Here is a 14,334-nt window from a genome sequence, read left to right as displayed (position 1 = left end):
TCCTAACAATGCAGATGAGCTGAATGCTGCTATCAAAGCAACCTGGGCTTCCATAACACCTCAGCAGTGCCATGCGCATTGATGCAGTAAGTCATGCAAAAAGAGCCCCGACCACGTACTGAGTGCATACTATACTTGTACATCTACATACCTTTTCAGTAAGCCAACATTTCTGCATTCAAAATCCTTTTTATTTTTTTTATTGGTTTTATGCAGTATTCAAATTTTCTAGATACTGAATTTTGGGTTTTCACTAGCTGTAAGTCATCCTCAAAATTAAAAGGGAGAAATGATTGAAATATATCACCCTGTGTATAATGCATCTATATAAAATCTGAGTTTCACTTTTATAATTTAATTACTGAAATAGATTAACTTTTTGATGATATTCTAATTTTATGAGATGCACCTGTATTGTATGCACTTCTGGCCTTGTGGGATTTTTCTCCACCTTAGAACTGAATTTTGTGTTTTGTTTTTTTTTTTCTTAACGTGCCTTTTTGCTTTTCTTTTTATAGTTTTCAGATTTCCATCTCCTTTTATTCCCCATATGTTTACTTTTGTTTTAAACGGTCTGCATGATGCATGTGTTGAATTTTTGTTTTTACAGTACATTGTGCAATGATGCCCTTTTTTATGAATAAGACCAGCGGGTTATGGGTTGTGCATAAATTAGTCTGTACATAAATTATTTAAACTTGAAGAATGAGTTTTGTATTAATATATAGGAATTGATATAGTTTGATTAGTACCAGTATAGGAGAGTAAAACAGTTTAGCTATAAATCTGAGCAATTGAGGGGAGAATTTGCCTTTTACATAAATCCTTGTTCAACCTTTTACATTCTGCATTATATTTTTGTGCTCATTTGTGTACTGAACACTTAATAGTTCCAGATTGTCAGAATCCATTGAGATCTATGCGTTATGAAAAGCTTTTTCTGCTGCTACATGTGGCCTTGGCTGTCTGTTTTGTGTCTCCGGAGTGAAAGATCATACATACGCTATCACCATAGTAACCGTGAAGAAAGAGTTTAGAGTCACGGTATACATTGCTTAGTACAAACATCTGTTTAAGCAGGAAGATTAGAAGTTCAAGGTTTATTCATAAATATCATACATTGTTGCAATTATAAAATCTAGTCTTGGCAAATGCAAATATTATATCCTGATCATACAACACAAGGCAAACTAGCTTCTTTAACCACTTCTTACCGCTGGACGTCATATGACGTCCAGGGCTTTAAGTAGGGATATCTGAATGATGCCTGCAGCTGCCGGCTTCATTCAGATATCATTTTTTCCCACCGGCGATTCCCTGCACTATAAAAACAATCATAGCGGCTAAGCCACTTGATCGTTCTTACAGGCGGCAGGAGGGGTCATTCCCCTCCCACCGCACTCCGGTGCTTCTACCGGCTCGCCTGTGCAATCGGCGAGCTGGAGAAGGAATCCACCAGCAGCGGAAGTACACCATAGAGTCTACTCAGGACCAGATGGTCCCTGGCAGTCTCTGACTCTCAGAGGCCCGGGCGCGACATGATGACGTCACGCCCGGCCCGGCAGTTGTCAATACTGCTCAGATCTCGGCTCTATAGCCGAGATCTTTTTGATTCCAGGTTTTCTAGCCTGTAGGAGGGATCTGAGGTCTTATCGACCCCAGTTTCCCCATAAAAAAAGGACCTGTCATGTCCTATTCCTATTACATGGGATGATTACATTTCTTGTAATAGAAATAAAAGTGATCAACAAAAAAAAAAAAATTGAAGGGAAAGTATAAAAATAAAATAATACATTTTTTTTTTTAAGTGCCCCCATCCCCGGGTGCTCGCACAGGGAAGCGAACGCATGCTTACGTCGCGGCCACATATGTAAACTACTTTCAATCCATACATGTGAGGTATTGCCGCAAATGTTGGAGTGAGAGCAACAATTCAAGCCCAAGACCTCCTCTGTAACTCTAAACTGGTAACCTGTAAAAAAAAAAAAAATGTAAAGCGTTGCCTATGGAGATTAAGTACCGAAGCTTGGCGTCAATCCACAAGTGTGCACAATTTTAAAGTGTGACGTGTTGGGTATCTATTTACTTGGCGTATGATCATCTTTCACATTATTCAAAAAAATTGGGCTAACTTTAGTGTTTTTGTTTTTTTTTTCTTCATAAAATTATATATTTTTTTTAAAAAAAAATCGCATTTGAAAAATTTCTGCGCAAATACCGTGTGACATAAAAAGTTGCAATGACCTCTATTTTATTCCCTAGGGTCTCTGCTATATATATAATGTTTAGGGGTTCTGAATAATTTTCTAGGAAAAAATTGTGATTTTTAGATGTAGGTGCTGAGTGCCAGAAATGGCCCGGTATGGAAGTGGTTAAAGGGGAAATTAACCCTTAGACTACCATATTTAATACTATTCCCCTATATTATTCTCATGGCTATCATTTTCATTAAAGTGGAACTAAACTGTGTCTGAACCCCAAAAACTGAAAACTCTATTTGATTATTTTTTTTTATATTCAAAGCAAATCCACCCATTCCTCCATGCTTTATTTTGTTGAGAAATCACTTTGAAAAACACCCCCTAGCAACTGCCATCTTGAGTAAGAGCAGATGATTCATGTAGCCTTTACTTCCTGGAATTTATCTAACCTTAGCTCAGGTATACTGGAAGGAGGATGTGCTTGGCAGAGAGAGCCCCTCCTGACTAATTGGGTGTATGACATCATTATGGCCTAGGCCATGCCAGACACCAGTAACAACTGAAGAAATGTAAAATTAAAAAAGTGTAAAACACATGAGTATAATACACCTTCTTATCTATTTACTAATGTCATAATGCCAACAGTGCAAGGATTAAAAATAGTTAATGTTAATTGAAAGAGTATAGTTCTGCCTTCAAAGCGGAGCTCAACCCAAAAGGGGAAACTCTGCTTGTCTGCCAACCCCCCCCCCTTCCTCCTGTGCCACCTTTGGCACCTTGTGAGGGGGTACCTGTCAAAACTTAACCGGAAGTTTGAACCTCGCCATAGCTGGCCCTTTGAGAAAGCGCAGTGCTATTCCCGCATGCGCAGTAAGAAACAGGCTGTGAAGCCGCAAGGCTTTACTGCCGGTTTCCCTTAAGATGGTGATGGTGGCGCCAGCACCCAAGAGCCAACTCAAGAATCACCTTGGTTGCGGACACTGCGGGATCCCTGGACAGGTAAGTGCCCTAATAGTAAAAGTCAGATTATTCCACCTCCCTTTACTTCCTGGATTTCTGGGTCTGCCTCCTGGAAAATATGCCAGGATCTCCCCAGGATGCCGCTGTGAGGTCTGGGTTTCGTCACCAGTGTCTCACTGGACCAGGAAGTGGAAAACTGTAATTGTAAGTAAAACCACTAAATCTACTAAGAGAGGGTTACCTTCTTACGTGGAGTTTTTTCCCTCTGAATATTTATTCCAAGTAGCTTCAATCAACATTTGGCTATATTTAAAGCCACTGCAGCTTTTTATTCAGCTCCCAGATCAACTGACTTCTCAGCAGAACAAACAAAAGATCATGGCCCAAAAACCCCAAAACAGAGACAAGAAAAAATTAAATACGTAAAATATACAACTTTTTTTTTTTTTTTATCTTGACCAGTGATGGCGATCCTTGGCACCCCAGATGTTTTGGAACTACATTTCCCATGATGCTCAACTACACTGCAGAGTGTATGAGCACCATGGGAAATGTAGTTCCAAAACATCTGGGGTGTCTAGGTTCGCCATCACTGATCTAGACCAACCATATAAAGGACATTTTAAGAACATAGTCATTTACAAATGCCAACTATGAGAAACGCAAAAGTAGACGACATAAGAACAATCAAGTAAGACATTTTCCATCAGAAGTTAGTAATCTGTGTCGGAGATTTCTCTACGCGTTTCGTGAGATCGCTGTTCGCTTCGTCAGGAGAAGCACAGAAAAAGATCTAAAAATAACAGACAGATTAGAAAACGGGGCATAAAAGGAAAAAAAGGGGGGGGAGAGAAGGGAGCCTAAGTTGAGACTTATATTAAAATAGCAAAGGATCTTCACCATTGCTTAGTATACCGTAGAAATTCACGGACATTGAAAAGTGTCTTCACTCTGTAACTCTGTATCATGCCTGGACACACTGGCCCCCCCTCACTCCACATCAAATCAGGCCCCGACCCCTTCAACCTTGGCAAACAGATAACACTAGAAGTCTGAAAATGTATAGCCGTACTCTTGAGCGCCAATGGCGTAAGACTAGGTCTCAGAAAGATTTCAACCAATATAAATCTTCCCTCCAAAAATACAATTCCAGTCTCCACACTGCCATCCAGACCTATTTTATCACTCTCATTAACAACTTCTCATCCCGTCCCCGGCAACTCTTCGCTACCTTCAACTCTTTACTTCGTCCTCCATTGCCTCCACCCACTAACTCACTCACTGCCCGGGAGATCGCCAACCACTTCAAACAGAAGATTGATACAATTTGTGAACAGACCTCAGATACCTTCCATGCTTTACACTTCATGCCCATAGGTACAATCACTACTTCCCTCATTCAACCCCACCACTATAGATGAGGTTGCTAAACTACTTGCTAACGTCCACTTAACCACTTGCCCTCTGGATCCTGTTCCCTCGCAAATGCTACGTATACCCTCTCGCTCTATTCTACACTCTCTAACCCACATCTTCAATCTGTCTCTCGCTCTTCTGCCATCTTCTCCCAACTCTCTAAAACATGCACTAGTAAGCCCCATACCTAAAAAGCCCTCACTGGACCCAAACAATCTTAACAACCTACACCCTATTTCCTTGCTCCCCTTTTTATCCAATCTCCTTGAATATCTGGTCTACAACCGACTGAGCGACCACCTTGCTGAGAATGGCCTTCTTGATCCCCTTCAGTCTGGATTTTGGCCTCAACACTCCACAGAAACTGCTATCCTAAAACTAACAAACGTTCTACTAATGGCCAAAACCGATGGACACTATTCTGTACTCCTACCGAGGTTTTGTGGCTCGTTCAAGGGATCCTCTGGCCAACGCCACAGACGCGCTGGTGGCCCTGTGGGGTCAGTATCGTCTGATTTACGCCTTCGCCCTTCTCTAGCTTCTGCCAAGACTTCTATGCAGGATCAAGGCAGAAGGGATTCTGGTCATCTTAGTGGCTCCGGACTGGCCTTGCCAGGCTTGGTACGCCAATCTGGTTCGGGTGGTCGCCGACGTTCCTTGGAAGCTTCCTCTCAGGGAGTATCTGCTGTCCCAAGGACCTATCTTCCATCCTGCTTTACAGTCGCTGGCTTTGATGGCTTGGCTGTTTAACACCAGGTGCTGAAGGAGGTTTATCTGAGTCAGTGATTCCTACACTGTTAAAAGGTAGAAAATCTACTTCTAGAAGGATCTACCATCATACGTGGAAGACGTACATTGGGTGGTGTTAGTCTCTTGGGGTTCATCCTTGCTCCTTCTCGGTGGCTCTAGTCTTGACCTTCCTTCAATGGGGGGTTGAACAGAAATTGGCCTTGAGTACCATCAGGGGCCAGATGTTGGCTTTGGCAGTCTTTTTCCCACAGCCTTTGGCCACACACTCCCTGGTGCGTACCTTTCTAAAGGGTTTCCGACATTTGGGTCCTCCAGTGCGGGCTCCGTTGCCACCTTGGGACCTCAATTTGGTGCTTTCATTCTCCCAGAAGCCTCCCTTTGAGAACCTTCGGGAGATTCCCCTGCTTAAGCTGTCCCAGAAGGTGACCTTTTTGGTAGCTATCACCTCTGTTTGCAGGGTGTCAGAACTGGTGGCGTTATCCTGTCGTTCACCTTACCTGGTGATTCACAGAGATAAGGTGGTTCTTCGCCCCTGTCCATCGATCCTTCCAAAGGGTGTCTCAGATTTTAATTTGAAGACAAAACAATGTGTGTTGCTGCCTTCCCTGTGTCTCAGGCCTAAACATCCAAAGGAAATTGCCTTGCATGCCTTGGATGTGGTCTGGGCAATTAGGGTGTACCTGGTGGCTTCAGGAAGTCAGACTCTCTCTTTGTGTTCACAGATGGGCCTCGTAAAGGGTTGTCTGCTTTCCTCTGCGACCATTTCCAGATGGCTCAGACAGACAGTGATTCAGGCCTATTCCACCAAGGGTCAGGTTCCTCCTTTTCCCTGTTAAGGCGCACTCTACTTGGGCACTTAGTGACTCCTGGGCTTTTCGTCATCAAGTGTCTGACGCAGATTTGCAAGGCGGCCACTTGGTCGTCGGGGGATGCTTTCACAAATTTTTATAAGGTAGATGTGTTGGCATCTGCGGATGCTTCTTTTGGCTCCAAGGTTTTGCAAGCTGCTGTTGGGAGGACCCAATCCTCTTTGAGGGTTTATTGTTTTTTCAGTTGTTTTGGTTGAGCTCCTGTTGCCTGGTTGGCTATTGTTTAGCCTTGGGAATTTTTTTTTTTCTATTCCCACCCCACATGTTTAACACTGCTTTGGGACGTCCCAATGGTTGAGGATCTGAAGCTCTGTCTTGTCAATTACCAAAAGAGAAAATGGGATGTTTGACTTACCGTAAAATCCATTTCTCTGATGTTCCTTGACGGACACAGTACCCACCACTCTGTGGAGTTGTAATTCTTCTGACACTGCTTGTAACTAAACTGAGTGCCTATAGCAGAGAGAGGTAGTATACCCCCTGGGACTGCCCATAGGCGTAGCCAGACTTTTTTTCTGCCTAGTGTCCTACTCCTGTAGGGGGCAGTATAACCCAATGGTTATGAAGATCTGAACCTGTGTCTGTCAATGAACATCAGAGAAATTGATTTTACGGTAGGTCAAAAATCCCATTTTTAAATGCCATTGACAGGAAAAGGTTGCCAGTAAAAAAAATATGGCTGTGATGCTTGGCTCGGGAACTGCGCATGCACAGTTCCAGTCCAGAGCCGGGCGAGACCATTCGAGGGCCTACTACACTGTGTTGTAGTACACTGTGTTGTAGACGGTGCCGGCACGGAGCGGGTCTGGTGGAGGCGGTGCCTGAGCGTATTGTTTGATGTCATGGTGCAAGGGAGCTGAGCAGTGCTTGCCCATTCTAATCCCTTGCTCTCCTGAGTCCTGTCCCTAAGCTAATTACTATATATCGAAAATAAAATATTTTTTTTTTGCTTTAATACCCACTTTAAATAACATAGTTGATTGCATATTGTACTTGTTTGTAGCCTAAATACAGAAATTTGCATTTAGAACTGTAATTTTGTAACTTTAGAAATGGCAGTAAAAACCTGGCTGTGGCAGTACATTTTGGGTGTTGTGTTAGTAAGTTTCAGTCTAGTAGGTTGGCAACACTGCATATAGGGAAGTTGGTGTTATTTACTTTCCGGTCATTACCGAAGACAAAGGGGCACTCTCTACTTCTGCAGGAAAAGAGATTTAACCTCCACATATAGACAGGATTCTTCACAGTAAGAACTGTGAAAATATGGAGTGGACTCCCTCAACAACTAATTCTGTCCAGCTCAGTAGATTGTTTCAAAAAAGAGCTGGCTGCATAACTAACTGCACAAAATATACTTTAACCACTTAAGCCCCAGAAGATTTTACCCCCTTCCTGACCAGGCCCTATTTTGTGATTCGGCACTGCGTGACCTTAACGGACAATTGCGTGGTCGTGCGACGGTGTACCCAAATGAAATTGATGTCCTTTTTTTCCCACAAACAGAGCTTTCTTTTGGTGGTATTTGATCACCTGTTCGATTTTTACTTTTTGCGCTATAAACAAAAAAATAGCGACAATTTTGAAAAAATAATATTTTTTTCACATTTTTTTTTATATGAAATTCCCCAAAAAAAATGTAAAAATCAAAATTTTTTAACATATTAGGCCAATTTGTTTTCTGCTACATATGTTTGGTGAAAAAAATTGCAATAAGCGTATTTTGATTTGTTTGCGCAAAAGTTATTGCGTTTACTCCCTAAGGGAAAGATTTTTGTCATTTTTATTATTTTTTTTAAACGAGTAATGGTGGCAATCTGCGATTTTGACACTTTTGGGGATACCAGTGACATTACTACAGTAATCAGTACTATACATATGCACTGTTATAAATGACACTGGCAGGGAAGGGGTTAACTTTATTGGAGATGCAGGGCTTAAATGTGTCCCTAGGGGCGTGCTTCTAACTGTAAAGGGGTGTGGATTTTTATGTAACCACAGAGACCTACGATCCTACATAGCAGGATATCTCTGCAGTTACACCAGGGAGAATGACAGGCGGCTTTGTTTACATAAGCCGTCTGCCTTTTCCCCTCTGCAGCAGACAATTGCGGGTGGCCGGCGGACATCCGAGCCGCTGGTCACTCGCGCGGGGATGACTGTGAACGAGCGGGGGCGGGAGCGTGCCTCCGGCGGCGCGCGCTCGCCCCCTATTGGCCCGCGGGCGAGTGACGTGTATATATACACGTCATTTTGCCGCCGTAAATAGTCGTGCGGCGGTCGGCAAGTGGTTAACTAGATACTAACATTTTATTGGTTATGGCTATTTGATCCAGGAAATACCTGATTGCTTCCTGGGGGGGGGGGTCAGGAATGGATTTGCTAATTTAATTTTTTGGCTTGTTTTTATTGCTATTGTGTTTTTTTTTTTTTTTTTGTTTATCCTGGGGATCAACTGTGGGTTTAGGATCGTGCATAGGGAGGTTTTCTGTTTGCTTGGTTTTTGCTGATCGCGGGAGCAATGCTTTAAAGCAGATCTTATCTGCATCTGAGCATTACAAACCAAAAACACTATTTAATTTATTTTTAATATACAAAGCAAACTGCCCCATCCATTCATGTCTCTTTGCTTTATTTTGTTGAAAAATCACTTTAAAAAACAATCCCCTAGCATTTCTGACCGTGGCTGTCTTGAGAAAGGGCAAATGATTCATGTAGCATTTACTTCCTGGAATCCATCTGCCCTTGGCTCAAGCATGCACGCAGGAGAGTGTGCTTAGCTGAGAAAACCCCTCTTCCTCTCCTCCCCTCCTGAAGACTTCTGGGTTACTTAAAAAGTAACCCAGTTGTTGATTCTGAAGACTCCTGGGATGTATGACATCATTATAAGCAAGAAACCAGGAAGTAACTGAAGAATGTAAAATAAAAGCCTAAAACAAGTAAATATGATATACCTTCCTATCTATTTACTAATGCTAACAGTATGATTACTGATAATCAATGTTGATTGGGAGAGTGAAGTTCCACTTTAAATGCCAATAGTAAAAAAATAAAATGATACATACACATTTTTACACCTGCAAAAGGATGTGCATTTACTATTATTATTTTTCTTTCTTTTACAAATGTAAACGCATCCTTTAATGTCGCAAGTATTTTAAGGTAACCAGAAAAAGAATATTATTTCCTAATTGATAGATGGTGTAACGGAACCACAACCCACACTGTACTTGTGGACTTCCGCCAGTATACGGCTTCCTCCCAGTCGTGAATATAGTGTTCGCTCATTTACGTCAGGAGGCAATTGCAAGATGAGTCACGACCCTTCAGTCCCAACCTCCCTAGTGTAGTGAATGTTCCCTCTCTGGCCAGGAAATGTACAGGCATTGAGCACTCAAGCTTTAATGGAAATACATCTGATTTATTCCAGTTTGGCTCCCATATTTATGGGACATTTGAGCGGCAAAAAACAGTTTAAACTAGTGTACAATTCATGGGTCAGTTTAACAATAGAATATATCTCTACTAAAACAATACATGAAAAGGTTTTTGTTTTCCCTATACATTTCACAAAATGTGGGGTGTCTCGTGTCTGAGATTGTGTTTGTGGAAAAGCCACCCCGTCTCTGTTCAGCTGTCTGATGTGTTAATATTTAAGTAATTGTCATTGTGTTCAGGTGTTGTCTGTAATCTGTATGCGAGGCCTAACTTGTTAAGTGTCCAAATGAATGGCTGAGGTGTGTCTAATATGTAAACACTTAACAATGTGTCTGTAAGCTATATGCAAAAATCCAACTGCCAAGTGTCCAGGGTGTATGAATGAGGTGTGTTAGTATGACTCGTTAATGTCATTGCAAGAGCCCACATTCCATTTTAGAATGGGCACTAGCTGAAATATACCATGAACTTTAATATTTAAAGCACATTAATACACTCTTTCGCATAGATATCTGATTTTCCAGCCACCCCCATACAAAGCTAGCTGACAACTTAGCTTGTACTGGAATCTTCTCCTTTATTGAACAGTTTCACACTCAATTTATACACATATGAGCACATCCCCCTCCTGATCAGATTAACCACACACAGGTCAGGGGTTGCCTGATTACATTATCATATGCAGATGAAAATTGTATACAGAAATAGAATTAACCTGAACTAATTATCTAGCCATCTGGACAGAACAATATGTGAGTTCATTAACAATTAACATTGGAACAGACAGGCGTAACAGAATACACATCCCACCTCAATAGACAGACAGTAGGAAAAAACTGCCAATGACAGTCTGTCCGTCTCCTACATTGAAGTACATGGAATACACATATAAGCATTGCTTTGATTATTTATGAGTCACAGACTTCATGGCAACAGGCTATAGGTCTCACTGTGTAAAGTGGGATTAAATCTTCATATTTCTTGAGAGATATCATTGATAAATATTACTCTCTCCGATTTGAAGTTATTCAAGCCATTTTCTCAGTGTCCATTAAAGCGGAGTTCCGGGCAGAGAATCGTTTTTTTTTTTAACATACCCCCGGGACACTCAGGGCTAGCACATTCCACAATGGCTAGCCTCTGATCTGTCCCGGTTCGCACTTACCTTTTAGAAGAAATACTTACTTAGAAGTTTTCTTCCACAGCGTTTCCATCTCGGTTGTGGGCAGCTGAAGCCGGCGCGGTCCTCTTCTCCGTCTTCTTCCGCGTCTTCGTGTCCCAGAATGCGCTGCACCGGCCCCTCTCGTCACTTCCGGTGCGGCGTCGCCCGGAAAAGACGAGCGGGGCCGGTGCGGCGCATTGATTCCTGGGAGCTATGACGTTCAGCTCCCAGAAGTGACGGGGTGAGCCGCGGCTCCGAGGGAGGAAGCTGTCATAGGTGAGTATTTACGATCGTCAATTACAAGGTGAGTTTTTAAAAAAAAAAAATCTAACTATCCAATTCCTTTTCAGGTTAGGCTGAACTAGCGGACGGGCACAAAAAAAAAAATATTGTTTTTGTGCCCGGAACTCCGCTTTAAGTATCTGTCTTTCACTTCCAGTGACGGTGAGAACCATCACAGATGGGTTTGCATTTCCATTTATGCAAAAATTTTAGATGTTTGTTTTTTTTTTTGGTTTTTTTTTTGTTTAAAGCCTTTCTTAAATCTTTACAGTGAACCTCCAAATGGTGCTCACCATCTAGCCAAGAGTTTAAATGAGGCTGTTCAGCTTCTGGAGACACCAGAAATGAAAGAGAAGATCGATCTAATCTGGATCATTGGAGGAAGCTCTTTGTATAAGGTAAATGTCTCACACCTTTTTAACCAAGTAAGCTATGTAAAATGTCAAGCAGGTACAGAACATGAGCTGTTCTAGTATGCACTGTTAGATACACATATCAAAATGGTTGATTTACTAAAACTGGGGAGTGCAAAATCTGGTGTAGCTGTGCTAGTAACACACTTAAGCCGGCCATAAATGGTTCGAATCTCGGCCAGTTCAGCAGGAATCGCCAGAGATTCGAACCATGTATGAGCAGGCTGAATGTACCCAATTTGATCAATTAGGGTACAACCAGCCTATCTGATTTTACATGCGATTAATTATAGCCATTATTATAGCCACTAGCCGTAATCACGGTGTTCTCCCAGCAGGTAGGTTGCAGGAAAGCAAATTCCTCTGTCCATGGCTGGCTTTATTGTCTTAGGGTGACTATGGAGGAGCGAAGGAGAAACCCTTGGACAGCAGCACTGCCTGGATTGGGTAGTGTTTGATGGGCTAGTAGATTTAGATGGATTGTGCACAAGTAACTAATTCATAAATTAAAGCCTAACACCAGCTAACACTTTTTAAGCAGTTACAGAATTCATTTTTTCTTTTTCCAATAAAGGTTTACCTAAATAAAAAAAACTGACCTTTTGTAAGCACCCCTACCCGTGTTGAATGGTTTGTCTAAACCAGTGGTTTCCAAACTATGGCCTGGGGGCTGGATGCCGAACATTTTCTGTCTTTTATCAGGCCCTTGGGGCACTATTTTATCCACTGATACCGACAATTGAGCATAATTTCCTCCACTGAAACCAATAATGGGGCACAATTCCTCCCAATGACACCAATGATGGGGCACATTTCCTCACAATGACACCAACAATCAGGCCTAGTGACACCAATGATGGGGCACAATTCCTCCCACTGACACCGATGGGGTGCCATTCCTCCCACTGACACCAAAGAAGGGGCATGGTATATTCCAACTGACATCAGGACCTTTTCTACTCCTGCTGGCCACAGCCCAGCCAACCTAAAGTCTGAAGGACAGAAAACTGGCCCTTTTTGTTTAGAAAGTTTTGAGACCCTTGGTCTAAACCCTCTATCTTCCTTTTTTGCTGCACAGTTTGGTCTGTAAATTGAAAAATAACAACCGGTTCAACAGGTAAAAAACTAAATTACAGGGGAACTCAGAAAAATAAAGACTATTTAACTGTTAATGTTACTGACAAACTGCATTGTCATTTTTAACTTTTGTCTTTAATTCAATTAAGAAAAAAAAAAAAAAAAAGGATACTTCCATTAAAGCAGTAGTAAAGGTAGGAGGATGTGTTTTTTTTTTCTTTTTTTTTTTTTTACTAAATGCAATTTCTGCCTCAAGTTAAACCTTCTGCGTGCAGGTACACCTTATACTTACCCGAGCCCAATCTCAATTCAGCGCAGTTCCTGAGATAACAGTGTGCTTCAGAATCAAAAAAATAACTGGGCCCTTGCATATTTCCAGGATTAATAAACTTCCATAGACCACTCACCAGTTAGGGTGTTGTCACCATAATCAAACATATAGTATACTACAAAACTCTGGTAATAGGCTACCTAGGGACCAAAGGGGTTACTAAAGTGACAGCAGAGTCATAATAGGGTTAAATAGCAAAAAATATAAACTTTTAATGGCTTACTATCAAAAATTATTTTCAGCATTAAAATCAAACGACTCCCAGCATCATGGAGTCACTCAGATTAAACGGAGTACAAACCATAAAGTGCATTCAAGACAAACAAACATAAAACACATAATATAGTATTCGTCCAGACGCCAAGTATCCGTACACACAAGGGTTGTCATGCAATATTTATCACTTGGAAATTACAAACATGATACAAGACCAATTGGGTATAGGGCGACAACATGTGTGTAAAGTTATTTGGGGACTAGAGCACATGTGTCCCCCCCTACTGTATGAAGTACCTTACACAACATTAATTCCCTATTGCAAAACTGGATAATTTCCCAGAAAGGGATGTTTCCTATGATGTAGTCTATTGAAATTTGCGACACATCATACAGTCCAGTCCAACTAATTACCCAAAGGTTAGTACAGGTTTTTTTGAGTAAGCCAAAAAAGGTACTTTCACTCAGCAAGACCGTCAAGTGGACCGTGGTAAGATCTTGAGGTGTTGTAGTGCCTGCAGGATAAGCAAGCGGTAGACCGTATATAGAGAAGCAACAGTTAATCTGCGGGCAAGCTATAGTATGCAGGTTAGGCAGCCAAACACAGATGTTAAAGAGTAATAAAAAGCATCTTCCCAAGCTGGTACTGTTAAATGTGACCCATCATACAGTACAGTCCAAGTAATTAACCAGAGGCTAGGACAGGTTTTTTTGAATAAACCAAAAAAGGGGGTCACTTTCGCTCAGTGGGGCCGTCAGGTAGACCATGGTAGTATAGATATCTGGAGTATTGTAGTGTCAGGTGGATAAACATTTGATAGTCAGTATTTAGAGGAGCAACAGTTAACATGAAGCAGGCTTTAGTGTGGAGGTAAAGAAGCAATGCGGGTTAAGCAGCCAAGCACATATGTTAACTACTTCCATACCGGGCACTTTTCCCCCTTCCCACCCAGGCCAATTTATAGCTCTTAGCACTGTTGCATTTTGAATGATAATCGGTCATGCAACACTGTACCTAAACCAAATTTATGTAATTTTTTTCCCCCAAATAGAGCTTTCTTTTGGTGGTATTTGATCACCGCAAGTTTTTTTCTTTTTTGCTAAACAAATAAAAAAAGACTGAAAAGTTTGAAAAAAAAAAAAAAAAAAGTTTTTTTGTTTTATGTTATAAAATTTTGTCAATAGATATGTTTTTTCCTGCACTGATGAGGCCGCACTGACA

General features: G+C 41.6%; 1 protein-coding gene across 1 annotated transcript in view; it reads left to right on the top strand.

Annotated features, from left to right (window-relative positions):
- The window catches only part of DHFR (dihydrofolate reductase), a 134,097-nt gene that overhangs the window by 28,010 nt on the left and 91,753 nt on the right, over window positions 1-14,334 (top strand). Inside the window, exon 4 of the mRNA XM_082257595.1 lies at window positions 11,347-11,473. Coding sequence (XP_082113721.1) covers window positions 11,347-11,473 — 127 coding nt within the window. The remainder of the gene's footprint in view (window positions 1-11,346; window positions 11,474-14,334) is intronic.

Source organism: Pelophylax lessonae, assembly GCF_965119305.1.
Source record: "Pelophylax lessonae genome assembly, chromosome: 1".
Lineage (NCBI taxonomy): Eukaryota > Metazoa > Chordata > Amphibia > Anura > Ranidae > Pelophylax > Pelophylax lessonae.
This window is presented reverse-complemented; position numbering and strand designations above follow the sequence as displayed.